This window comes from Podarcis melisellensis (assembly GCF_964234715.1).
Source record: "Podarcis melisellensis genome assembly, chromosome: 5".
In the NCBI taxonomy this organism is placed as follows: domain Eukaryota; kingdom Metazoa; phylum Chordata; class Lepidosauria; order Squamata; family Lacertidae; genus Podarcis; species Podarcis melisellensis.
In genome coordinates, this window is record NC_138537.1 from 894847 (window position 1) to 922513 (window position 27667).

The window sequence follows — 27667 nt, forward strand, 5'->3', positions numbered from 1 at the left end:
CTTGAAGAGTAAATCAGTTATCAAATTAATGGTTTCCATACTTCGTTGAAGGTTCCTTGCCATAGTCATCAGTGGAAAAGCATAAATTCATCAGAAATACATAAATTCTGGTCATTTTGAATATCAGCCAATGTTCACTGGCTACAAGATTCATTAGACAGGAAGAGAGGGGAACCAGCGCTAGCACAGTGGTTTAATCGTTGGTGGTGGTGCTCTTGTGTGCAGATGCTGCTCCAATTCCTCCTATTGTGAGAAATAGCAATGGTTCGTTAATTCAAGGCTACATGCCCTGCTATCTGCAGGCTCAGGGAAGAAAGGAGAACGACTCAAAGGAGCAACAGAGACATAAGCAGAGCCTTTCAATATGCAAGCCCCAGTTGAACACACAAACATGGCCAGGCTAAAGGTGCAGCAGACCACCAGGAGAAGCCAATTCGCAAAATTCTTTGTGCACCCTTCATGCTCATCCAGGGCTGTCTTACCCATGGGTGCTAGGGGTGCAGGGCACCTGGGCGCCGGGCTCTCAGGGGCGCCAGGCCGAGAGTCCGGGGCCCGAGAGTTAAGTCCAGGGAAGAGCTTGCCCGTCGGTCGGAGCGCTACAGTGCGCTCTGCAGCTAAGGGCAGCTCTGCGCCACGAGTTCGGGGGCGACCGAGCCAGCGAGACGCTGAGGCAGCCGGCCGGCTCTGCCCTTCTGCGTGCCTGGGACTGGGCAACCGGGCAGAGGGGGGCGACTGGCAGATCTTTGTACTCCGGCGCCGCATATGCTCAGTCTCACACAGGGCTGGTCATCTTGCATGACCTCAAGGACGTGCTTTACAACCGAGGGTGAGTGCTGAAGCACTGATATGAAACGGCAGGGGTCTTCTTCGTTCCTATAGCCACCCCAATTGCCAGTCAACCATGCCATTCTAGTATAGCTAAGCCCAGGCCCACCCTGAGGAACCTTACTTGGTGTGTGGTGAGGGTGGCTTACCTGGGCAAAATCCCTCTTCTAAGGAAAGGTCGTCCACAGCCATGTCACTGTGGAGGTCTTCGCCCCGCATACCTTCGAGGATTATCTAGGGAGAAGCAGCATCTTCGGTCAGGATCCTAGCCAGGCGAGGCTCCCGTGCTGCTGGTTACACCTGCAGATGCATCACCTGACCGTGTCCCCCTTACCTGCACGTTTTCTCCATGAGCCACACTCACTTCACCTCTGTGCCACTGGTCCCCTTTGTTCCCGGTTTGACTCCAGAGCAGCACAGGCGCGGCGCCACCAGAGATGACTAAAATGCGCAGTGCCATTGTTTGAGCTGCCCCGTACATGTGATACCAGAAGCGGAGGCAGTGGGGCCTGGAGGAGTCACAGATGGGGCTGACCAGGTGTGTGATGTCCCCTGTTTTGGTAGCACTGCCATCCAGGTAGATAAAATGGCCCTCTGAAAAAGAAATCCACATGTGAAAGAGACAGACCCCTACATGGTCTGATGGCTGGGGGGTCGGCAGCTGCTTTGCCCCCCGTGGGTCTTCCACAGAGCAGCAGAAAACAGGCCACACAGTGACCTCATCTAAAGGTTAAGGTAAAGGGACCCCTGACCATTAGGTCCAGTCGTGGCCGACTCTGGGGTCGCGGCACTCATCTCGCTTTATTGGCCGAGGGAGCTGGCGTACAGCTTCCGGGTCATCTGGCCAGCATGACTAAGCCGCTTCTGGAGAACCAGAGCAGCACACGGAAACGCTGTTTACCTTCCTGCTGGAGCAGTACCTATTTACCTACTTGCACTTTGATGTGCTTTTGAACTGCTAGGTTGACAGGAGCAGGGACTGAGCAACAGGAGCTCACCCCGTCATGGGGATTCGAACCATCGACCTTCTGATCAGCAAGCCCTAGGCTCTGTGGTTTAACCCACAGCACCACCAGCAGCCCTCATCTGGTAGGTTGCCATTATTACAAGGAGAGCACGATTCCAGCTTCCCCTTTTGCATCAGCAATCCCTGGCGGAAGCCTCTGGAATGTCTAAGACTGGTGGGCTCATGAGGGCACAAGGCTTTCCTATCTGTCCTGCTCCCCCAGTGGGGCTGCCCTCATTCCTCCTCACCTCCTGAAGTGTGGTCTTGGGTTGGTCCAGTGTTTAACGTGGGCGTTGGGCCTTTGTGCCGCGTCCAGTTAAAGGCGTTGGAGGCCAGCTGTTTCCAGGAGCAGAAGTCCACATCAAAAGAGCAAGAGAAATTGCATCGAACGGAGGAAGCTGACAGAGCAAGAAGGAGAAAGGTGGATGAGTACATCTTTAGCCTGATGTAGAAGACACTCCCCAAAACCTCTTTACGTTCCCCGTTCATGCTCAGGCTGGTGCGCAGCTGGTCTTGCATCATCTCAGGGTCACGCTTCACAACCCAGCATGAGATTTACAATACTAATAAAGTGCTGACGTAAAAAGCCAGGGATGTTTCTCTCCCCTTCCTCCTGCCATCCATGGCCACTAAAATGGCCCAGTGGCGTAGCGTGGGTTGCCAGCACCCGGGGCAAGGCAAGTAATTTGCGCCCCCTAACCCGTGGATTTGCGCCCCCTAACCCGTGGATTTACGCCCCCTAACCCTAACCCCCAGATGTTGTGCCCGGTGCGGCCGGGCCCCCCTGCACCCCCACACTACGCCACTGAAATAGCCCACACTAGTCTAATAATAATAAGGTCCATGAATAACAACACCATAGAGGTCCCGGACCCTAAGGAAGTCAGACTATCCTCCGCCAGGGCCAGGACCTTCTCAGTGATGGCTCCGACCTGGTGGAATGCTCGGTCCCAGGAGACCAGGGCCCTGCAGGATTTCACTTCCTTCCTCAGGGCCTGTAAGACAGAGCTATTCTGCCTGGCTTTCAATCTGAACTTAGCCTGATCTTTTATTCCCCTTCCTTCCTTCCCCCTCTCCTTTTTATGAAGATTCCCCGCTCTGAGACCCCACAGCTAATTCTCCCCTGGTCTCCGCGCTGGCCCAAATAGGACTTTAGCCAACTAGCCCTGGTGATCATCTAATGTTTATTGGATGGATTCCCCCCCCCCCTAAATTGATTTTTGAATTCTGAATTTATCGTTATTCACATTTTATCCTGTGTTCTAAGCTGTTTTTTGTTTCATCAATTGTTTTAGATTTGTTTTTCTGAACCGGGAAGGGCGGGGTAGAAATAAAAAATTATTTGTTTAATTTATTTACATTATTTAATAATGTACAGCCAAACTGGAACAGACTGGGGAGTCTCACCTGGGCAATCTTCTGCTTCTATCGAGAGGTCATCCACAGCCACGACACTCTGGGAGTTTTCCCCCCACACCCCTTCCAGGAGTATCTAGGAAGAAGAAGCATCTCTAGTCAGTTTCAGGGGTGGACAAGACTCAGGTGCTGCTGGTCACACCTGTGGGTGCATTACCTGCAAACCTCTTCCCTGAGGTACACTGACTTCACCTCTGTGCCACTGGTCGCCTTTGTTCCCAGTCTGAGACCAGATCAACTTAGGTTTTCCAATATCAAAGACCACATAAACGCGCAGCGCCATTTTTTGGGATGTGCCATACATGTGATACCAGAAGAAGAGGCATTGTGGTTTGGTGGGGCTGCACTTTGAGCTGACCAGGTGTGCCCCCTCTTGCGAGTTGGTTTGGTTACCTTCCAGGTAGATGTAGTAGCCCTCTGAGAAAGAGAAGCACATAGGAATGTGAGGAATCCTTACATTACCTGATCCCTGGTGAGCTGGGAGCTGTGGTGGCACTTGATCACCACAGAAAACAGGTAATAGTAAAGGTAAAGGACCCCTGGACGGTTGTCCAGTCGAAGGAGACTATGGGGTTGTGGCGCTCATCTCGCTTTCAGGCAGAGGCAACCGGTGTTTGTCCGCAGACAGCTTTCTGGGTCATGTGGCCAGCAGGACTAAACCACTTCTGGCATAACGGGACACTGTGACGGAAACCAGAGCGCATGGAAATGCTGTTTACCTTCCTGTCACAGTGGTACCTATTTATCTACTTGCACTGGTGTGCTTTCGAAGTGCTAGGTTGGCAGGAGCTGGGACAGAGCAACGGGAGCTCACTCCATGGTGTGGATTTGAACTGCCAACCTTCTGATCAGCAAGCCCAAGAGGCTCACTGGTTTGGACCACAGCGCCACCCGTGTCCCAGGCAATTGTGCCTCAACTGGCAGGTTACCACCAGCGATTGGAGGAGAAAGTTTGAGCTTCCACTGCTGCATCTGCAATCCTTGGTGGAAGGCTCTGGGGTGCCTGAGGCTGGGTGGCCCCTGGATTTCATGGAGAGTGTGAGCGTCTCCTATCTGCCCGTCTTCCCTGCCCTGGAGATATTGATCTCTCCCTTACCTCCAGAGGTGTGGTCAGAAGATGGGCCTGTGCCAGGTGAGGCTGCTTGGCCTTTGTGCCGCACCCAGTCAAAGGTGTCAAAAATTGATTGTGTCCAGGAGCAGAGGCCCCCATCAAAGGAGCAGGAGAACTTGCACTGAACAGGAAACTCTGGAAACAACAAGAGGAGAAAGGTTGATGGTCCTCCCTGGAAATGTCAGTCCAGCAGGACCGAGTGTGCGTGCGCCCAGCTTCTGTCTGCAGATGCCCATACTAGAAGGCACCCTTCTTGGAACTGAATGGGCACTGCCAATCCCTAGGTTTGTTGTGGGCCACAGCAGCCACAGTCAGAGTGAGAATGGGAAAGGTGGACATGCATTCTTGGAAGGCCCATTCCAGAGGCCCACAAGGGACAAGAGCTGCACGCAGTGGGCCCCATGCAGTCTCTGTGTTGCTCTTCCTGCAGCTGGGTGGCCACTGCAGATCCATTGTCACAAGAGGGTCACGGGAAGCCCAGAACGTGAGGAGGGAAGGGCAGTCTGGTCCCTGCATCATCAACAATGCGTTTGGAGAAGAACGTCCAAGGATGAGTGAGAGCTTTTGCTTTTCACGTGATGGGCTTATCTTAACAGATGTTTCACCATCTCACCAATCTTCAGTGAAGAGAAATACTGAAAAGGATGTGTTAAGATGGACCAACCATGTTCCAGTGGTACCTTGGGTTACGTGCGCTTCAGGTTACATATGCTTCAGGTTACAGACTCCGCTAACCCAGAAATAGTACCTTGGCTTAAGAACTTTGCTTCAGGATGAGAACAGAAATTGCACGATGGTGGCGCAGTGGCAGCAGGAGGCCCCATTAGCTAAAGTGGTGCTTCAGGTTAAGAACAGTTTCAGGTTAAGAATGGACCTCCAGAATGAATTAAGTTCTTAACCCGAGGTACTACTGTATAAGCAAAAGCTCTCGTTGATTATTGCAATGTTCTCTAGACCCACAGTTAAGGAAATAACATATCTAATACTTTGGGAACTGGGCGAATCCAAGGTCAGCGGAGGAGAGATTCATAACCTGAAATGTAGCCTTTGGTACCTTCTCCCATTGTCCTAGAGGCCCCCCGCTTCCCCCAATGCAGCTGATTACCACTGTTGACCCTGCGCTCCTTCTGTGGACTTCCAGGGCAATGTCTTCAAAAAATGCAGAATGCAGCAGGAGAGGATTTCAGTGTGGAAGACCACCTCCAAAACCACTCCTGATGCTCCCCAGTGCTCTGCACTCCCCTTAACAAGCAACACTAGAATCCCGGTGTGTATCCAGAGGAAACATTGGAAAATGAAGCAGAGAACGGAAAGGCCAGCAAAAGCCACAGGGGAAAATGAAGGGGATCTTTAGGCCAGGGAAGCTCACCTGTGGCTGGAGGGGCTGTGCTGCTGGTGGTGGGGGTGATGGGGAGAGGTGTGAGAGCTGCTGGTGTCAGTCCTATGTGGAGAACTGGAAATGGAAAATGTGTCAAACCAAAATGGTTAGTTTCCAAAGGTATTGATGCCAGTTATGCAGGAGACTCCAGGAGAAGCCGGTGCCTGAAGCCTCCTTCTGGGTTCCAGACCTGCAGCCTTCATCCCACACCAGGGACCCTTGCTGGGACTGAAGAGGAGGCATGTTTGGCGCATTGAGCCTGTGACACAACCCAAGGTGGGCTCTGAAGAACTGACAATTAACATCACCAGCAGGGTTTGTTAATGTATCTATTGTTGAACGTCAAAGTAACCTACTGTGGAAAACCGATTAGACAAATATTAGCATATAAACATGAAACATTTATTACAACAGCTTGGATGTTTCTCTCTCATGCACACAGAGCACAGCATTGCCAAAATAACAAGCTATACCGGGAATATTCAGAGCTCTGCTGATGCTCTGCTCTTCCATCTAGACACAGCATTGATCTTACCTGGGCAATCTCCCTCTTCCAGGGAGAGGTCATCCACAGCCACGACACTGTGGACGTCTTCCCCCGGTTCGCCTTCCACGATTATCTAGGGAGAAAAGGCATCTCCCATCAGCTTCACGGCCAGGCAAGGCCACACCTGCAAGGGGCATCCCCTGATAGGGTCTCCGTTACCTGTGCTTTCTTCCCTTGAGGCATGTTGACTTCGCCTCTGTGCCACTGGTCCCCTTTGTTCCCAGACTGTGACCAGATCAGCTCACGGGATCCGCCCTCAAAGGCCAAATAGAGTCGCAGGGCATTTCTTTGGGCCGCACCGCCGCGCATGTGGTACCAGAAAGAGAAGCAGCGGGGCCTGGTGAAGGTGTAGAAAGGACTGGCCAGGCGTGTTGCATCCCCTTCTTTGGGAACATGGCCTTGCAGGTAGATGAAATAGCCCTCTGGGGGGGGGGGGAAAGAACCACACGTGTAAGGGAGATCCTGTGCCGAAGGAGCAGACCTTCTATTGGCAGTTTGCCACCAGGGCATGTAGAAGGAGGTGCCAAGTGCAGGACCCCTTGATATAAGGCCTTTGGAGGAATGGCTGGCTGCCCCATTTCATTGAGAGCTCCAGGTGCCAGTCCAGGCCAAAGTGGTCTCCTGGAAGGCTTCTGGACATGGCGATAGTTTGATCTTCCTCACCTCCTGAGGTGTGGTTGGAGGACAGTCCAGTATCTGCTGTGTGTGTTGGACCTTTGTGCCACGTCCAGTTAAAACTGTTGGAGGCCATTTGTCTCCAGGAGCAGAAGTCGATGTCAAAGGAACAAGACAAATCAGGGTGAAGGGAAGGCTCTGGCAAAGCAAGGAGAAAGGTTGGTGTGGAGGTTTGGAGGGGCGGGTTGTCCAGTATGGCAATTTGGGACAGGAGGACTCCATGGTCAGTGGGGCTGCAGTTCATTACCAGAAATCCACAATTGGTTTCCTTCTCCCCCTGTCCCCATCCCCCAGACCACAGCTGAGGAACACGATCCAACTGTATGCCAGTGCTAATGCTGTCCTGGGCTTCCAGAGTAACACCTGCCAAAATGCAGAGTTCAGAAGGAGAAGAATTCAATGCTGAAGTCTAGCTCCGAGTCCACTCCTAATGCTCCCCTTAGCAAGCCGTACTTGAATCCAATCTAGTATCCAGAGGAAATCTCAGAAAATGTATCAGAGAACTGAAATTGTGGTGATCTTGACTCTAGAAAACTCACCTATGGTAGGAGGGGCTGCTCTGATCGTGGTGTTAGAGGTGCGAAATGAGGTGGTTGACAATGTTTCTGCAATGATGAGAAACAGAATAGATTCTTGAATGCAACCATATCTCCCATGCTATCTGGAGCAGAAAGGAGAAGCCCTAAAAGCAGCCACAGAGTAGCTTCCAGAATGGTTTCCATAGAAAGTCTCAATGTTAAGATACTTAGTTTAGGGTGGAATTCAACGCTGTGATGTGATGCAAGTTCCACCTGGGAAAGCGCTGCAATTTGCTGGATGAAACAATGTCCCCTTTCCTTTCCCCATGTTGTACTCTAGGTGTTCTGCTGACCACCACAACCCCTGCACAACATCAGGGGGCACACAGGGTGTCTGGGGGGCACAGGAGGGACATTCCCATTGCACAAACGTAAGTATTCCCTCATGGATTCTGCTGACTGGTCTCCTGACGTGAACATCAGTGGTAGATTGCAAACCACAGAGATTGTTCCCACTTTGGTGAGGAAGCCATTGAGCCAAGAGGGTGAAAGAAAAAGCCAATTAAGGGATACATCTTTGTGTTGGTTAATTGCCTGCCTTTCCAACAATTAATCAGTACAGTTTGCACTTTACCAAAACCTCAGATGAGAGGGAAGGATTTCTTAAGGTGGCCCACCATGTTATAAATAAAAGCTCTTGCTGATTCCTGCATTGTTAAGGAAAAGTCCATCTCTTAATGTTTCCTTCCAGGGGGATTTGGGAATCGGAAGCTCAGTGAAACTGCAATTTAAGACCACGAATGCACAATATGGTTCCCAATCTAATATTCAGAGGAATCCTTAGAAAATGAAGCAGAGAACCAAAATGCCAGCAACACTCGCAGAGCAAATTCATGGGTATCTCAACTCATGAAAACTCACGTGTGGTAGGAGGGGCTGGTCTGATTGTGGTGCTGGCAGAGGAGCTGCGATGAGAGGTTGCTGCCGATGTTTCTGCAATAAAGAGAGCAGGAACTAATCGTTTCATCTTAGCTTGCGTCCCATGCTGTCTGGGGCAGGAGGTGTGTGGACCGAAAGCAGCCAGACATAAAGAATGCTTTTGTACACACAAAGTAGCTGAAGGTACTGAGACTGGAATTCAGTGTTTTGGGTCGACTTTTGTTGCTCACCAGTCCCCTGTGATTGTTTTCCCAATCTAATATCCAGATGGAAACTCAGAAAAGGAAGCAGAAAACTGAAATGTCAGCAACATTCTTGACCCTGGAGAACTCACCTGTGGTCGGAGGCACTGAGCTGATCATGGTGGCAGTTTCTCTCCATCACCCATCAATCACCCATCTCCTATCAATCACCCATCTCCATAACCCTCTTTATTCTCACCTGGGATCAGTGTGGCTGGTCTGCTGGTGGTGGCCAGGGTGGATGTTGCTGGTGTATGTCCTACGATGAGAAATTGCATTTGTTCCTTAAGAATAAATTTCAGGTTAGTCTGGGGTTCAGGGGGAAAGGTCCTTACTAAAAGTGCCCAAAGAGAGACACACACTGCACATAGGCAGACACAAAACACTTAGTTTCCTAATGTGTAAGGGCTCAGGATGTAGGACCCTCTGGGAGCAGCCAGTGACCAAAGCCTGGTGGGTCTTTCATCATCTGGGGACCTTGAAGGGACCAAAGAGGAGATGGGGAGGGCAGCAACTTTGGGAGATAGACCAAGGTGGGCTCTGGTGAAATGACATCAGCAGCCACATTTATTATGATCGGTATTTTTTATTGCCAATATAGCCTCCCAAGCAGTTGGCAAATATAAAAAATCTGTTCTATAAACATTAAAAAGGTAAAGGTAAAGGACCCCTGAAAGTTAAGTCCAGTCGCAGATGACTCTGGGGTTGTGGTGCTCATCTTGCTCTATAGGCCGAGGGAGCCAGTTTGTCCGCAGACAGTTTTATCTGGGTTGTGTGGCTGGGTCATAAGCCGCTTCTGGCAAAACCAGAGCAACACATGGAAATGCCATTTACCTTCCCGCCGGAGCAGTACCTATTTATCTACTTGCGCTTTGACGTGCTTTCGAACTGCTAGGTTGGCAGGAGCAGGGACTGAGCAACAGGAGCTCACCCCGTTGCGGGGATTCAAACCGCCGACCTTCTGATTGGCAAGCTCAAGAGGCTCAGTGGTTTAGACCACAGCGCCACCCATGTCCCCTCTATAAACATTGTTGTTGTTGAGTTGTTTAGTGGTGTCCGCCTCTTCGTGACCCCCTGGACCAGAGCACGCCAGGCCCTCCTGTCTTCCACTGCCTCCCTCATGCTGGTAGCTTCGAGAACACTGTCCAACCATCTTGCCCTCTGTCGTCCCCTTCTCCTTGTGCCCTCCATCTTTCCCAACATCAGGGTCTTTTCCAGGGAGTCTTCTCTTCTCATGAGGTGGCCAAAGTCTTGGCGCCTCAGCTTCAGGATCTGTCCTTCCAGTGAGCACTCAGGGCTGATTTCCTTAAGAATGGAGAGGTTTGATCTTCTTGCAGTCCATGGGACTCTCCAGAGTCTCCTCCAGCACCACAATTCAAAAACACCAATTCTTCAGCAATCAGCCTTCTTTATGGTCCAGCTCTCACTTCTTTATAAACATTAAACAGCCAAAATTTAAAAGCCAAGTTTGTTTCTCTCTCACACACACACAAATACTGCAGGGTCATTAAAAACAAAAAACCCCACTTCAGCAAAACTGAATGTTCCATTGACGCTCTCCCCACTCCCATGCAGAAGCAGCCCCACTGAGAAGCTTTGGTTGTGGGGTGGGGTGGGATCTTACCTGGACAATACCCCTCTTCCATGGAGATGTCATCCACAGCCACATCGCTGCGGAAGTCTTCCCCTCGCCTGCCTTCCAGGACTATCTAGGGAGAAAAGGAATCTCTGGTCAGTTCATGGCCAGCCAAGGCTCAGGTGCTGCTGGCCACACCTGCCGATGCCTCACCTGCGAGGGTTTCTGTTACCTGCATTTCTTCCCTGGGAGCCACGCTGACTTCCCCTCTGTGCCAATGGTTGCCTTTGTTCCCAGTTCGGGTCCAGATCAGCCGAGGTGACGCACCTTTAAACACCACATAAACTCGCAGAGCCATTGCTTGTGCCGTGCCATACATGTGGTACCAGAAGGAGAGACAGCGAGGGCGGCGGGAAGTGCAGGTGGGGCTGGCCAGGTGGGTTGCATCTCCTGGGCTGACAGCATTTCCTTGCAGGTAAATGAAATAGCCCCCTGAAAAAGAGAGCCACACGTGAAATGGACAGATCCCGATATTGTCTGGCGACCTCAATGCCACCTTTGGGCAAATTTTGGTCAAGAATTGCTGGCTCATGGTTTTCAAAGGCCTGGTTTTTTTGGATGAGGTCTAGATTTTGCCACTCCAATTTCAAACAGGAAAATTCCTGTGCATGGTGAAGGCGACTGCCTCAGAGAACTATGGAGTGGAAGGGAAACAAATTTTGGTCAGGAATTGCTGGCTTGTGGTTTTAAAAGATCTTTGGGCCACTGGCAGGAATGATGCTGCAGTCCAGGGGTGGCCAACGCCCAAGAGACTGCAATCTACTTACAAAATTAAAAACTGGCAGTGATGGGTTCAGGGCAAAGTTGTAGGGAGGAGAAGTAAAGCAGCATTTTTGAGGAGTGCCGGGCAAAGTATTTGTTATGTACTAAGCAGGTGGGATCCTAGAATGCAACACCTGATTTGCCTGCAGGAGTGGCCCAATCAGGTTCCAGGAAGGAAGCAGAATCAGCCAATCAGATGGGACTCATTGTGTAAGTAATGCAAATAAAAGCCTGAGGTTTGGAGGGAAATTCAATTACTGTTTACAAGCTGCAATAAAGAGCATGAAATCACTGCAGGACTCCAAGTATATTTCAGATTTTGAGCTTCTTTTTGGGATGAGGAAAGCCCCGTTTGGGGGGGATTTTGGGGGAGGAAGGGGAACAGCCACCCACCAACAGTTCCCTGGGGAAAGAAGCAGCCTCACTGAGTGAACTCCATCTTCCATTCTGCAGATCGTGAAACAATGGCGGGCAGGGCCAGATTCTATTTTGCAAACGCTAAGGAAAGGGACCCAGCGATCGACTGTGATCAACCAAAACCTCCCAGGGATCTACCAGTAGATTGCGATCAACCTGTTGGACATTCCTGCTCCAGTGCAGCAGGGAATTAATTGCACCCTCAGCTGGCAGTTTGCCCTCGCTGTATGTTGAATAAGGTGCCCAGATTCCAGGGCTGCCGCTGCTGCAATCTAAGAAGTCTAAGTAGTGATAATAATAATAATAATATTGATACTCTGCCCATCTGCCTCCGTTGCCCCAGCCTCTCTGGGTGGCTTCCAACATTATAATCACACAGCAAACTTCAAGCATCGAAAACATTCTGCCTCCAGCTGTCTTTGAGGGCCTCTCACATTTCTTTTAGAGTGTCAGGAGACAGTGGAAGGCTTCCTGCAGTGGTCACGGTCTGCCCCTCACCTCCTGAAGTGTGGTCATAGGGCGGCCCAGTGTCTGCTGAGGATGTGGGGCCTTTGTGCCGCTTCCAGTCAAATGCGTCCGAGGGCAGCTGTCTCCAGGAGCAGAAGTCCACGTCAAAGGAGCAAGAGAAATCGCAGTGAACCCAGGGATCTGGCGAAGCAAGAAAGAGAAGGGTTCATGTGCATCCATGGAAGGCCCAGTGGAATTGCTGGGTGAAGTGGACCAAATGCAGTTTATGTGGTCCTCATCGTGCAACTAGATGGCCACTTCTGATCCACTGGATGCTGGTGGGTTACCCGATGGAAACTCTGGAGGGAAGCCCACTTCATTCTGTGCACCTGCCTCCTTCTCTCTCCCCTCCAGCTGATGGTCCCTTGTCCTCCTCCCTGTGACCTCAGGCTGCATGGACCCAGCTGGCAGGAGGTAGCTGCTCCCTGTTAGAGCCAGCCAGTCTGAGCAAGACAAGTACGGGAGATGTGGGGTTTCTACCAGGGCAGAGCACTGCTTCCATCTTAGTGCTCCTTGCCATGGGCTCAGTCTCCAGGTTCCCATCGTGTCCGCATACCTGGTGCAGGAGTTGGCATGGTTGTCCACAGTGGGGTGGTGAAGAGAGGCGCTGAAGAATGAAGGACAGGGTCAACTTAGGGATGTGTCTTTGAGCTCACCAGTCACCCACCTTTCTACTGATTAATTGATCGCTTCAATTGGTGCATTTCCAAAACCTCAACTGATGTGTGATACTGAATGGCCGTCGCTCAGTGGCAGAGCGCTGAGTGCAGTAGATCTCAGCATCAATCCCCAGCATCTCCAATTAGGGTTGGATGAGTCCCCTGCCTGAAATCCTGGAGAGCTGTTGTCAGTCAGTGCAGACAATACTGGGGTAGATGGACTCAGTAATACTGGGGTAGATGGACTCTGTTCCCAAGATGGGTTCAGATAGGCTCACTCCAAAGCAACACAGGGGAAAAACCGGGATGCCATCTTCCAAGTCACATGACCCACATGAGATCACAGTCCTGGAAAGTGCTTTTTTAAAGGCATGGTGCCCCAAAACTGCTGCACAAGACCACAGCTCCAGAAAAGTCCTTTGGGGGGGGGCAAGAATGCAGCCCCAAATCACACGAGAGCACAGCACCCCAAATGGCCGCCGTGCTCTGCCATGAAAACATGGGATGTCCCCAACTGGGACAGATGAGGGGTATGTGGTCAGAAGGTGATAAGTCCCCGCTCGCTACCTGCTGTAGTTCTCTTAACTTATTGTTAATGGAAAGGCCACAGCAATGTAACAGGAAGATTCACACTGAACAGAAGGATCTGACAAACTGGGAAGCAAGCAAAAGGCCCCTCGCTGTTGCATTGTTCTTTTAACTCATGGGTGGGCAACCTAAGGCCCGGGGGCCAGATCCGGCCCAAGTGCCTTCTCAATCCAACCCATGGACGGTCCAGGAATCAGCGTGTTTTTACAAGAGTAGAATGTGTGCTTTGATTTTAAATGCATCTCTGGGTTCTTTGTGGGGCGTAGGAATTCGTTCATTTCTCCCCCTTCAAAATATAGTCCAGCCCCCCACAGGGTCTGATGGACAGTGGACCGGCCCCCTGCTGAAAAAGTTTGCTGACTCCTGTCTTAACTCATCCCCTTTTGTACTAACATCCAGTTCCCCGGTCTCTGGCACTCCAGATCTTTGTTTCATTTACGTTGTTTTGTCCAGGTTTCTTCAACCCTTCCTTCATCCCATCCTCAAAGCAAGCCCTTGAGGTTGGTTGGGTTCCAAGTGGAGCATGGTGGTCACAAGACCATCGAATTGGCTTCATAGCTGAGTAGATATTCCAACCCAGGTCTTTCCAGACACTAGGCTTGGCCATAAACTAGTTAATCTAGGATTCCGGCCTGTTCCCTCTGAATTGTGTACATTTCCCCCCAAATTTCTGGCTCACTTGTTTCTGGGATTGTTGTAGGAAGAGTCGTAGAAGTGGAGACATCTGGAGGAATAAAGAAAATTATTATGCACTGAGATTTGAAGAAACTGACCAGGTCAAGATGATTTGCCAGTTATTATGTCCGTCATCTTATTTCATAGAGTCCCAGGCTATGACTCGGCAGTTACAAACTGATTTATTGAATGATTTTATGTTACAAAAAACAATACAGCCATACTACCACTAAATATAATTAAGAAATAAAAAATACATACATCGATATTTAGTTTATTTGTTATTTACCATCTTATTTCCTCCCAAACATTGCACACAACAACACACATATGTGCAGACACCCACACACCCACACACCCACACACCCACACAAAATGATAATAATGAAAGTAAATATTTTTCCCCTTTTATCTTCCAAAATCTTTTCTTCAACTTTGACTTCTTGTCAAGTCCCTTTGCATATATTTTATGTTACATTTGAATGTACACAAAACAATAAACCTTTCTATATAATTTTTCTAATACATTCTGAAAACATAATAAATCCTTAAATGTTGTCCACCTCCTTTTAGTTCCTTTATCACTCGAATGCTAGCATGGAGTCAAAACTATTAGTGTATTTTTGAACGTATCTTCTATAACCATCCCATTTCCCTGCAATTTTTTGCTTTGAGTTTCCTCTGAGTTTGCTAGCCAATTGAGCCGTCTCCACCAATTCCTGCAGTTTGATTTGCCAATCTGTTATTTTTGGAGCCCCGTGATCTTTCCATCTCTTGGCCACAAGAATACGAGCCGCTGTGGTTGCATACAAGAATACCTCTCTTAGATTTTTTGGGATCTCTTTATCTAAAATACTTAATAGAAATGCCTCCAGTTTTTTAGTAAAAGTTATCCCCATCATCTTTTTAAATTCATCGTATATCAACCCCCCCCCCCAAATCTTAATCTTGTAACTTAAGCAGTTACAAACTGACTTAAGGCCCATGTGAAAATTGTTCAAAAGAGATGTGGGTATTTGGGTATCTTGTTAGAGTTGCAAAGTCACAGGTGAGCTGAGGTGGCAGATTTTGGAGAATTCACTTGGAAATGGAAATGCCAGCAGAAATTTCTGTGCTTTGCATGATCACCCAAGGTCAGGAACAGAAGTCACCCAAGTGGATCCTGTATTTGCTATGGTTGTTTTTTCAGTTGGCAAACATTATGCAAATAATCACATTATTTTCTATGTTGCTTCTGATGTTCCCTTGAAATGTAAATAATGCAATCAATAACATAAATCATGTAATTGATTATATAAATAATTACGTATGTTTCAACCATAGTGGAGAGTGAGAGGAACAAGCTAAACTGTGGTGGAATAGAAACAGTGACGATCACAATTAACCCAGAATGGGATGGAATTTGCTGCCTTCTTACATCCCTAGTTAAGATAGACTTGAGCAGCTGTATGTGGATTAGCTTTAAATTAGCCTGTAAAGTAAAGGTAAAGGGACCCCTGACCCTCTTCTCGCTTTGTTGTCCGAGGGAGCCGGCGTACAGCTTCCAGGTCATGTGGCCAGCAGGACTAAGCCGCTTCTGGCGAACCAGAGCAGTGCATGGAAACGCTGTTTACCTTCCTGCCTCAGTGGTACCTATTTATCTACTTGCACTTTGACGTGCTTTTGAACTGCTAGGTTGGCAGGAGCAGGGACAGAGCAACGGGAGCTCACCCCGGCACAGGGATTTGAACCACCGAGCTTCTGATCGGCAGGTTCTAGGCTCTGTGGTTTAACCCACAGCGCCACCCACGTCCCTAAATTAGCCTGTACTAGAGGCTAATTTGTAAAAGGCCAAGGGATATCTTGTTGCATTAAGGTGTGGCTGCAGCTGTCCCAGGAACTGGCTGCATGCTCTGCTGTAACCAATAAGTGAATTCAGTTTCCTCAAACACCTTTACAAATGTATTTGGAATACAGTGGTACCTTGGTTCTCAAAAGCAAGTGTTCCGGTTTTCCAACGTCTTTTGGAAGCCAAACGTCTGATGTGGCTGTTGGCTATTGTTTCTGGGGTGCCTGCATTAATCAGAAGCTGCACCTTGGTTTTCAAACATTTCGGATGTCAAACGGACTTCCGGAATGGATTAAGTTTGGCTCTCTTAGTTTTTGCTACTTATGTTGCGTTTTTGTTTTTGAGGCTTTTTCGGTTAATTTGTTTTCGTGACTGTGTGGAACCCAGTTCAGCTACTGATTGATTGTGTGACTGCGGAAATGGATAACAACCCCCCCATTGAAACAATGCAGTTTTTATTATCTACAATACTGTCTTATTTATTTTATAGTACAGTACATTGATTTTATTTTAGGGATCAATGCTCTCATTAGATAGTAAAATTCATGTTAAATTGCTGTTTTATGGGCTGTTTTTAAAAGTTTCATCCATTTTGCATGACTTTCTATGGGAAAGCATGCCTTGGTTTTGGAACGCTTTGGTTTTGGAACAGACTTCGGGAACGGATTAAGTTTGAGAATGAAGGTATCACTGTACGGAGCTTTTACTTCCACTAAATTTGAGTGCCGGTGGTGTCACAGGACTGGCTACTCATTTCCTCCAAATCACCCTTTATCCTGCTATAGTTGATCCACAAAGGCGTAGACACAGGAACCCTGCGTTCTCCTGAAAGGGATTTATTTTTCATGAGGATAACTTGCAGGAATGTCCTGATATAATCAGGGCACTTTGATCTGCTGCTGCTCTTTTGCAAAAACAGGGCCCTGGCCTTTCTGTGGGTATCACAAGCCCACCGCTGAGCACCAACTCCTTGCTGTGAGGCAAACGTCATGCAGTTATTCCTGTTCCAGTTAGGATTGAAACCCGGAGGGAAAGCTTGCTTACCGCAAGGCCCACTCCTGACAGCCACGTTGTCCAGCGCTGTGTCGCCGTCTTCCGTCAACCCTCGGATCGCCACAAAGGCCACCTTGTGAAGGGGAATTAAAGCAACACAGTCCAGTGCCCAGTCAGACAAAGCGGCCTTGCCCAGGGTCTGAAGAAATGAACTTATGCTGCCAATTCTCGTAGCAGACCAGTATAAATTAAGCAGCACATAAGCGGCACACAGAATGCTATCAAACCATTCTACGTTCTAAATCTTATATTAATAACCCCCAAACTGAGATAGGTTCATGGGCAAAACAGGTGACGAACGCCGGCACCCTGTCTAACTCTTGTGCGTAACATCACTGACACTTCGTTTGATCAAACTTGTTGGGGAAGGGGGCAGGAGATCTGTACCGCTGGACGTCCCTGGTTCCCCTTTGGCAGTGGCGATGGCAGAGGCAGTCAGCAGCCTTGAGGCAGTCTGGTAGCACAGTTGGCTCTGGCTGGCTTTAGGAGCTGCTTGCTGCCATGGTACCCGGGGACTTCCAGCGAGGCAAAATGGCGGCCGCCATGGCAGCGAGCAGCTCCTGAAGCCAGCCAGAGCCAACTGCACTACCAGGCTGGCTCTGGGCTGCTAAGGCAGCCGCTGCCACATTTCCCAGGGACAGATTTGCAAATCTGGGGACATTCCAGGGACGGAATTTATCCGGGGACAAATTTGCAAATCCAGGGACTGTCCCTGGAAACCGGGGATGTCTGGTAACCCTAAATTAATGTAGTTGATGAACATGCAAGCATCATTCTGCTTTCTCTTCATGCTCCCCTGTCATGTATACAGCACAGAGTGCTTTCATATGTCTTACCTTGATGTCCCTCTCTCTCAAGAAATGCACGGATATGGACCCATGCAGCCAGTCCAAGCTCTGAGCCCCCTTTTGATGCCACAACATGAATTCATCCTCATCGGTCAAGACGACAACTTTCAGCTCGTTTGAATCCTCTGAGCCGGACATGTGATACCAGAAATCGATGCATATTTCCCCAGAGACCACAAGCTCCTGACTCTCAAGGGTGGTGGTGTCAAAGGGAAGGAGGTCGCTGGCTTCTTGGTAGATGAAATAGCCCTCTGGAAGGAGAAGTGAAACACACAGAAAGGTTGTAAACTCTCCTTTGGGGGCCTCTGCTTGGAAGCAGAGAGCAAGCGCTTTGGGATGGAACGCAAGAGCTACAGGCAGAGGGGTCCGGACAACAGGAATAAATAATAATAATAATAATAAATAATTTATTATTAATACCCCGCCCATCTGGCTGGGCTTCCCCAGCCACTCTGAGCAGCTTCCAACAAAATATTAAAATGCAGTAATGAATCATAGAATCATAGAATCATAGAAGAGTTGGAAGAGACCACAAGGGCCATCGAGTCCAACCCCCTGCCAAGCAGGAAACACCATCAGAGCACTCCTGACATATGGTTGTCAAGCCTCTGCTTAAAGACCTCCAAAGAAGGAGACTCCACCACACTCCTGGGCAGCAAATTCCACTGTCAAACAGCTCTTACTGTCAGGAAGTTCTTCCTAATGTTGAGGTGGAATCTTCTTTCTTGTAGTTTGGATCCATTGCTCCGTGTCCGCTTCTCTGGAGCAGCAGAAAACAACCTTTCTCCCTCCTCTATGTGACATCCTTTTATATATTTGAACATGACTATCATGAAAATGGCTCTCCCTTAACCTCCTCTTCTCCAGGCTAAACATGCCCAGCTCCCTTAGCCGTTCCTCATAAGGCATCGTTTCCAGGCCTTTGACCATTTTGGTTGCCCTCCTCTGGACACGTTCCATCAAACATTTAAAGCTTCCCTAAACAGGGCTGCCTTCAGGTGTCTTCTGAAAGTCCGGTAGCTGTTTATCTCTTTGACATCAGGTGGGAGGGCGTTTGACGGGCGGGTGCCACTACCGAGAAGGCACTCTGCCTGGTTCCCTGTAGCTTTGCTTCTTGCAGTGAGGGAACTGCCAGAAGGCCCTCGGAGCTGGACTTCAGTATTTGGGTAGAACAATGGGGGTGGAGACGCTCCTTCAGGTCTACTGGGCCTTTGAGGCTGTTTAGGGCTTTCAAGGTCAGCACCAACACTTTGAATTGTGCTCAGAAACATACTGGGAGCCAATGTAGGTCTTTCAGGACCGCTGTTATGTGGTCTCGGCAGCTGCTCCCAGTCACCAGTCTAGCTGCCGCATGCTGGATTAGTTGTAGTTTCCGGGTCACCTTCAAAGGAAGCCCCATGTAGAGTGCATGGCAGTAGTCCAAGCTGGAGATAACCAGAGCATGTACCACTCTGGTGAGACAGTCCGCAGGCAGGGAGGGTCTCATCCTGCGTACCAGATGGAGCTGGGAGACAGCTGCCTTGGACACAGAAGCCTTGCCAGCAAAAGTTACCCTTTTCCAAACTCCATTCAGGAGACTCTGGGAGGAGCTGCTGCTGAGCTGTGCGTATGAGCAGAAGTTTTGGGGGACTGGGCCCTAGGTCACATGACTGTGCTGAACAGGGTTTGGAATAGATGGACTGGAAGTGATGCAAAGTCAGCTCTTTGTAGCAAACGAGCTCAAATATGATAGCATGTTAGGAGAAATGGGAAGTTATGCTGAACCACAGAGATGGAAGGGATCTCTTGTGATGAAGGAATCACAAGTAAAGAATCCCTGACAGATGGCTATTTAACCTCTGCCTAAAAACCTCCAATGAAGGAGAGAATGCTGAGAAATGCTGTAAGATAACAGCAAAATCAGGACTAATTCTTACAAAGTCCTAATCTTAATATATTATATAATATATATAATATATACTAAACCTAGTATATTACACTGGTACCTTGGTTTAAGAACAGCTTAGTTTATGAACAACTTGGATTAAGAACGCTTTGGTTTAAGAACTGACTTCCGGAACGGATTACGTTCGTAAACCAAGGTACTACTGTATATAAATCCTGGTCTGAAACAAACAAAATGCTTTCCCCAAAGCTTTTTGAGTCCGCTGCAGGTGAATATTTGGGTCTTTGAGGGCAAGGAGGGTTGGTGGGGGGCTTGCTATATAACGTTACACTACAGCTCCCCAAATCCCTGACCATTAGCCTATGATGTAAGTCATGTGCCCCGCCTGCTCCTTCAAATATCACTGGTTTGTTCCTTTCTATGTATAGGGTGTCTGCGACTGGACCTAACGGTCAGGGGTCCCTTTACCTTTACCTTTTTACATTCTGCATGGACTGGTGGCATGGCAACATGTGCAAATGGCTTTCTGTTGAGTCTGTCAGCTGTTGGGTCCTGAGCACCCACACAACACAGAGGTGATATTTGGAGCTTTTGTTTTTGCTATTTTTTATTTTAAAAAATTGCATTTTTGTTTGTGTGGCTTTTTCATTATTTTTTTACTGTGACTTGTTCTTTGTTTTATGGGACTGACTTGTGACTGTGGCTTGTGATTTCGTTTTTGCGACTGCGTGGAACCCTGTTCAGCTACTGCTTGATTGTGTGACTGCAGAAATAGATAAAAGCTCCCCCATCCAAACAATGACTATCATCAGTGCACGTAAGAATTTTTTTTTTTATCATCTACAATAAATGGATCCATACAATCAATGGATCCATAAAATGGAGAGTAAACAGAGAGTAAAATTCATGTTAAATTGTTGTTTTAGGGGTTGTTTTTAAGAGTCTGGAACGAATTAATCCATTTTGCATTACTTTCTATGGGAAAGCACATCTTGGTTTAAGGACACTTTGGTTTAAGAATGGACTTCCGGAACGGATTAAGTTTGTAAACCAAGGTACCACTGTATAGGAAGGAGAGGCCTCACAACTTATTGTTCAAACTTATTTTCACCTGCACGACTGGCAGGTGGCCCCCATCTTACATTTGTGCAACTGCTTCTTCCTGCCTAAGTGCAGAACCTCACATGTGCCTCTACTGAAATTCATTGTGTTGGCTTGCGCCCAGTTCTCCAATCTGTTTGGGTCATCTTGAATCCCAATTCTGTCTTCTGTGGCATTAGCTACCCCTCCCAGTTTGGTGTCAACTGCAGATTGGATGAGCTCCCCCTTCCTTCCTTCCTTCCTTCCTTCCTTCCTTCCTTCCTTCCTTCCTTCCTTCCTTCCTTCCTTCCTTCCTCCCTCCCTCCCTCCCTCCCTCCCTCCCTCCCTCCCTCCCTCCCTCCCTCCCTTCCTTCCTTCCTTCCTTCCTCCCTCCCTCCCTCCCTCCCTCCCTCCCTTCTTCCTCCAGGTCATCTTCCCATATATTCTCCCTCACCCATCCCACCCCCTTTGGTGGATCTTTGGCTGCGTTGCCACAAAACCAACACCTACTTCCATCAGGATAATCCCCCTCTGGGCCTGTTCCGAGGGTCAGCGTTCCACCTCTACTCCGGATCCAGCTTCCAAAGCTACTGCTACAGGACGGTTTCCAGTTGCAAAAGGGATTGAGGTTGTCATTGAAGTCACAGCTGGCTAGGATGTCTGGAACACAGAAGCAGGGCCGTCTTTACCCGGGTGTGCAAGGGGTGCAGGGCACCCGAGCGCCAAATTCGGGGGGGTGCCAGGTGCCCACCGCTGAAGCCGCCTAAGCTCTTAACTATCTACCTGCTATGAAATAATAAATAATTTTGATCAAGCTAGAAAAACAAAAAACGTATATACCTAGGTCTTACCGAAATGCATACCTACTGTTTCACTAAAGGACTTTCGACTTTGTGCGCACATTTACCAAAGGCGCACCACGCCAGTGGCGGCACTTGTCATTCACAATGGTGCTGTGCACGCGAAATTAACTCTTGCATCAAAATATTATGTTACGTATTGTATTGAGCTGCTATGCGGCAGCGCAGTGAGTCAGCGGCACCTTTGACACAACTGATGTTTCTCCTAAGTAAACAATACTTATAAGTTTAAGTGTGGTGGTGTTGCATACTTAAGTATAAGTGTATTGTAAAGAAATGAGCAAATAAAGAAGTTCGTTTCTTTTCCCTCCCTTCTTTCGTAAACAAGGCGTCAGCGTGGTGTCTGACATAAGCGTAATAACAGTTCATTTGGGGGCTAAACTAAATTTGGGGGTGCTGGCTGGATCTTTGCTCCCCGGCGGTGCATATACTAAAGACAGCCATGCACAGAAGCATCGTGTGATGGAGGTGTGGGGCTCCATGGGCCGCTGGGCAGGAGCGACAGGAGCCGTTACACAAAGGAGAGGTGCCAAGAGAGGTGCCTACCTGTGTCATAAGCCCAGGCATCCCTAGTAAGGGTTGGAACGCTTTCTTCTGCCCTGCTAGGAGAGATGTAAGCAGATTAGGTCAGGTGTGGGCAGACTTGCAGGAATCGCTTTGCTTTTTTAATTAGAACCCAGAGATCTAACAAGCAGAGTCAGGTATAAAAGACACGCGCAGAGAATGAAGAAAGCTTCAGGCTAGGAATGTGGGCTTGTTTTGACTACCAGGACAGAAGGCAACTCACAGTATCTCCACTCAAAACCCCAACAGTTCTTCATTTCAGCTATATACCATATTTTTCGCTCCACACCATAAGACGCACCTAGTTTTTGGAGGAGGAAAACAAGAAAAAAATATTCTGAATCCCAGAAGCCAGAACATCAAGAGGGATAGCCTCTTGCTGTTCTGGCTTCTGGGATAGCCGCGCGAAGCCTCCACATGGCAGCGGGATGAAGGCTCCCCCTGCCCGGAAGAGGCTGCGCGTGGCTAAGCTGCCCTCTGTCCCTTCGCCCACCTCCCACAAAAGCCAGCCAAGAGCTGCACAATCTTTAAAGGGAGCACGGCTCTTGCGGGCTTTTCTACGAGGTGGGAGAAGGACAGCCAGTCAATTATGAAGGCTCCCCGCTGCCCTGCGGAGGCTTCGCGCGGCTAAGCTAGAAGCTAGAACAGCGAGAGGGAGCGCTGCGCAGCCTGGGATAGCCGCGCAGCCTGCATTCGTTCCATAACACGCACACACATTTCCCCTTACTTTTTAGGAGGGAAAAGGTGCATCTTATAGAGCAAAAAATATGGTAATTTAGGGCAGGAGGATTTTTGGATTAAAGGAGGGGAATGTAAATGTGGCACTTTGATACCAGGGCTGTTGAACAGATGTATGGACAGCACCGCCCCCCCCCCCCCAAGGAATGCCTGCCTGGGTTCTCCCTCTGTCTTCGCTACATTTTTCTGATCTTAAAACAGCTGCAGCAAATCTTCTCTCTTTTCTCCACCATCAGGTCTAGCCAACTCCCACTTGTGGCAGTGGAGCAAAACCATGTGCAGCTGGCCCTGGACTGAAGCTGTTAATGGTGACAGTGCTTAAAAGCAATAAGGGAGGGAAGGTGGGGGGGAGCAGCTTCCCCCTCCCCCAACCTCCTGCCTTAGCAGAGAAAAATTGTTTGGGGAGGGGGCAATTTGTGGCAAAGAAACTGTAAGCATGGGAAGGGTAAATCACTGCACCTCTCCCCCTCCTCTACTTTAAAGCCCCTCCCCTGCAAAAGAGCTTTTTTTACTGCTGTTTTACAAAAAGGTGTAAACAACTATTTATATTTATACCCCACCTTATGTGACTGTGCAGTTTGCCTCCAAGGATTTAACAAGGGGTTGTTCATACCACTCTGTCACACCTTATGACATCATACATTTGTCTTCAAGATGCCACAAGACACTATGCTAAATGTGAGGAGAGCTGAATCTTTTTCACGGTGGGGACCGTTAGCCATGAATATTTGCTCTCTGAAACTGTATGCAGACTGCTAACTAGCGGAATGCAAAGTGTACATTGCCAGCTATCTGTATAAAAGCATCTGTGGTTATTTATTAACAATATTGACATAGCCATCCAACTTGATTGACTCCAAGGAAGGATACAATGCACAACAGAAGCAGAACATGCCATGCCATAAAAAAGAGAGAAAGAAACACAACTCTTTTGTGCCCAGGAGTCTAAAGCTGCCTATTCAAGCAAGAAGAGGCAGCAGGATTTGACATAATGGGCAACTTGGCTGTTGACTCGGCGGAAGGGATGGAAATGTCCTCTTTCCAAAGCACATCCAGGGTCCGCCTTGGACTTCATTTGTCAGCCAGGTCAAGAGCCAGCACTGGCTTCTCTTCTTCCCCCAGAGAAGTGGGGAGAAGAAGAAGATTTGCACAGCAGCCCTCGATGGAACAGGATGATTCCCGCTCCTTGACATGGACAGTGGATAAATGCATTTTATGTTTGGCAGGAGGATAGTGAACTCAGGATGTGGGAGACAGAATAACTTACCCTTTGATATCCATCACCGAGAGGCAGAGGAGAAACCCGATAATCTGGAGAGACTGCAGGGTTCCCATGCTGCATTGGATGAACAAAAAACTCTTTCTGGTGCCCTCAACATAATCTTAATCCATCGCCTTTGCAAGCCAGGAGCAGAGTGAGAATGTCACCTGTCACAGCCACAGTCTCAGAGTCACCTGTCCGTAAGAGAAGCTGGGCTGAGCGGAGGTGGCCATAAAAACCCGTCTTGGCAGGTGTGAGCAAGCGGAAAAGGGAAAGGTGGCTGTCAGCTTTCACTCAGGAAGACCCCTTCTTTCTACCTACCCTCTCAGGACCAGGGTCCCAATGCAGTGCGAAGTTTTAAGTTGGGCTTGGTGGCCAAATCTAGAAGGATGACTAAGAACCCAAAACCCCACTCCACCTGTGCAGATCTCCCAGGAAGCTACTGTTCCCGCTGGATTTGCACCTGTTCAACCGGGTCTCATGAAAGTTCAAGTACATACAGATCCTTCAAGTCGTGGGTGTCGGAGAAGCACAACGTGGTAAATTACAGTGTGTGTGTGTGTAAGAGGGCTGAATTCAATAGATTTTTTTGACACACAGCCAAATCACACACACACACAAGCTCATTTACACGGGTTCCAACAGAGAGAATGGTCGTGTGGTCTGACCCTGCCATCAATGGCGTTGAAAGGCTCACTGTTTCCCCTGAACGGCAGCATCCCTCCAGACAGGATCTCAAAAGGGGGAGATGGTCTCTCTCAGGCCAACGTTGCCCAACTGGGGGCCCTCCAGTTGTATTGGACTACAACTTTGTTCAGCCCTGGGCAGCCAAAATATCTGGAGGGCACCAGGTTGGGGAGAGGTGCCTCAGGCCAATGGCTAGCTGGGTCACAAGTTTTCAGAACATGCAAGTTGCCTTCAGGCAGAAATGGGCAGGACTCTCTTTGATCCAGAGCTGCTTTGCTAGCCCTAGGGATGTGGGACACTGGGCCCCTCCTGTTTATTGATAATTCATCCTGAATTGCTTCTGGCATTATATTTGCATGTCTTCCCGTCGGTCATTTAAAAGGGATGTGGGTGGTGCTGTGGGTTAAACCACAGAGCCAAGGACTTGACAATCAGATGGTCGGAGGTTCAAATCCCCGTGAAGGGGTGAGCTCCCGTTGCTGACTCCCTGCTCCTGCCAACCTAGCAGTTCGAAAGCATGTAAAAGTGCAAGTAGATGAATAGGTACTGCTCTGGCAGGAAGATAAACGGTGTTTCTGTGTGCTGCTCTGGTTCGCCAGAAGCGGCTTAGTCCTGCTGGCCACATGACCCGGAAGCTGTATGCTGGCTCCCTCAGCCAATAAAGCGAGATGAGCGCCACAACCCCAGAGTCGTTCACGACTGGACCTAATGGTCAGGGGTCCCTTTACCTTTACCGTCGGTCGTTTATTCACTTCATGAAATAAAAATAATGCCTGACTAGTAAGCTGGGTGGCTGCTGTTCCTCTTGGTTATGTAAAATGGAGAAAAGCATCTTCTTGTCCTCAGTTTTGTTGGAGATGTCTTCAAAATTTTCCAGTGGGACTACCTGTCAAAGAAAGGAACAGGAGACGTGGGGGGAGTACGCTTTGTGCTCAGTGACTGCGCAGCCCTTTCCTGCAGCTCAGGTGCTTTCCCTTTCATCATGGTCTGGGCAGGTGGTGGATGGAAAAGACAGATCAGCCTCGCTCACTGCTGGGGCTCTGCCTCTTCACTTCCCAGAGGTTTCTCTTTTAACTATGGCACATGGAAGCCTCTGCCAACCTGCTGCCCTCCAAGTATCCCCGAACCAAAACACCCATCAGCCCTTGCCAGAACCCACAGGGACTGTCCTATGGCATGGCTCACTTTGATTTTGTTTGCAATCTCTGCTCTCTCTCTTTAAAGTGTTTTTAAAATTAAATTCTATTCATAGAGCACAAATAACAAAGCAGAACTATATGAGAGAAAGACATAAAAACTGAACCGAACCAAGGCTGGCATGAGAAGTTACATGTTACATTAAATAAATAAATAAATAAATAAATAAATAAATAAATAAATAAATAAATAAATAATAATTATACCCCAACCATCTGGCCGGGCTTCCCCAGCCACTCTGGGCAGCTTCCAACAAAATATTAAAATATTAAAATACAGTAATGCATCAAACATTAGAAGCTTCTCTAAACAGGGCTGCCTTCAGAAAAAATGATGACTCCAATTATCCAGATCTCTGCAATAGGATACAGACAGGTAAGAGGAAAGTACCATCATGAGAAATGAGAGAACAGCAGGTGTGGCCAACTCTGCATTATAAATACCAGGATGAAGAACATCTGAATATGTCTGCAAACGTGACAGAAGGTTGGCAACAGCAATTCCCACCATGTGGGAATCAGACAACCACAGTGCTTGGAAGTAGGCAGTCAGGTTGTGCATCCATGGCAGTGACAAGAGGAGGAGGAATGGCCGCTGGAAGGAGCACAGAGAGAAGAAGTGCCGTGGGGCATCCGCAGCAGCACAACCGGACGCCTTCATCTGCCCCAGAGGCAACAAAACATGTCTCTCCTGTATCGGTCTCTACAGACACAGCAGATGCTGCAACCTTAAAATAAAAATTAAAAAAATCCTTCCAGTAGCACCTTAGAGACCGACTAAGTTTGCGATTGGTATGAGCTTTTGTGTGCATGCACACTTCTTCAGATACCATGTGCATGTCAGTGTGCATGCACACGAAAGCCAATAACCAATAACAATAACAAACTTAGTTGGTCTCTAAGGTGCTTTGTTGTTGTTGAGTCGTTTAGTCGTGTCTGCCTCTTTGTGACCCCCTGGACCAGAGCACGCCAGGCACTCCTGTCTTCCACTGCCTCCCGCAGTTTGGTCAAACTCATGTTCGCAGCTTCGAGAACACCGTCCAACCATCTCGTCCTCTGCTGTCCCCTTCTCCTTGTGCCCTCCATCTTTCCCAACATCAGGGTCTTTTCCAGGGAGTCTTCTCTTCTCATGAGGTGGGCAAAGTCTTGGAGCCTCAGCTTCAGGATCTGTCCTTCCAGTGAGCACTCAGGGCTGATTTCCTTCAGAATGGAGAAGTTTGATCTTCTTGCAGTCCATGGGACTCTCCAGAGTCTCCTCCAGCACCAGAATTCAAAAGCATCTATTCTTCGGCAATCAGCCTTTTTTATGGTCCAGCTCTCACTTCCATACATCACAACTGGGAAAACCATAGGTTTTACTATACGGACCTTTGTTGGCAAGGTGATGTCTCTGCTTTTTAAGGTGCTACTGGAAGAAATTTTGTTGTTGTTGTTGTTTCGACTATGGCAGACCAACACGGCTACCTACCTGTGACTAGAACCTTCAAACAGTTTGACCTCAGCCCCAAAAGTGCACTCCTCTGTTGTCTCCCAAGACAGACAGATGCCAACAATCCCAAATTAATTGAGAGACTTGTGAAAGAGACAAATGTGACCTCTCTTTTTTATGCATTCAATAAAAGCCCACCAAACTGAGACAAAAGATGTTACCTTTGCTTTTCCTTTCGAAAACCGGGTGTACCGGGTCAGTTTTTCATGTCATGCAATTTCCCATCTATTGCTCCACCACAATCTCTGCTGCTGAAAGCGCTCTTGAGACTGACAAG

General features: G+C 48.6%; 1 protein-coding gene across 1 annotated transcript; it reads right to left on the bottom strand.

The window, feature by feature from the left end:
* Positions 1-121: 121 nt before the first annotated feature.
* On the bottom strand, positions 122-27667 carry LOC309369704 (MAM and LDL-receptor class A domain-containing protein 1-like). Its single transcript, XM_081910850.1, has 25 exons — positions 27552-27667; positions 24025-24261; positions 22002-22057; positions 21106-21255; positions 17619-17881; positions 16774-16855; positions 13906-13950; positions 12536-12586; positions 11971-12120; positions 10466-10725; positions 10282-10366; positions 8857-8916; positions 8398-8469; positions 7498-7563; positions 6947-7096; positions 6443-6705; positions 6272-6356; positions 5728-5799; positions 4344-4493; positions 3405-3664; positions 3239-3323; positions 2080-2229; positions 1160-1419; positions 975-1059; positions 122-243 (listed from the first exon to the last, which is right to left on the bottom strand). Exons 2-25 carry the CDS (start codon positions 24090-24092, stop codon positions 194-196), a joined length of 3018 nt encoding a protein of 1005 aa, XP_081766976.1. The 5' UTR covers positions 24093-24261; positions 27552-27667; the 3' UTR covers positions 122-193.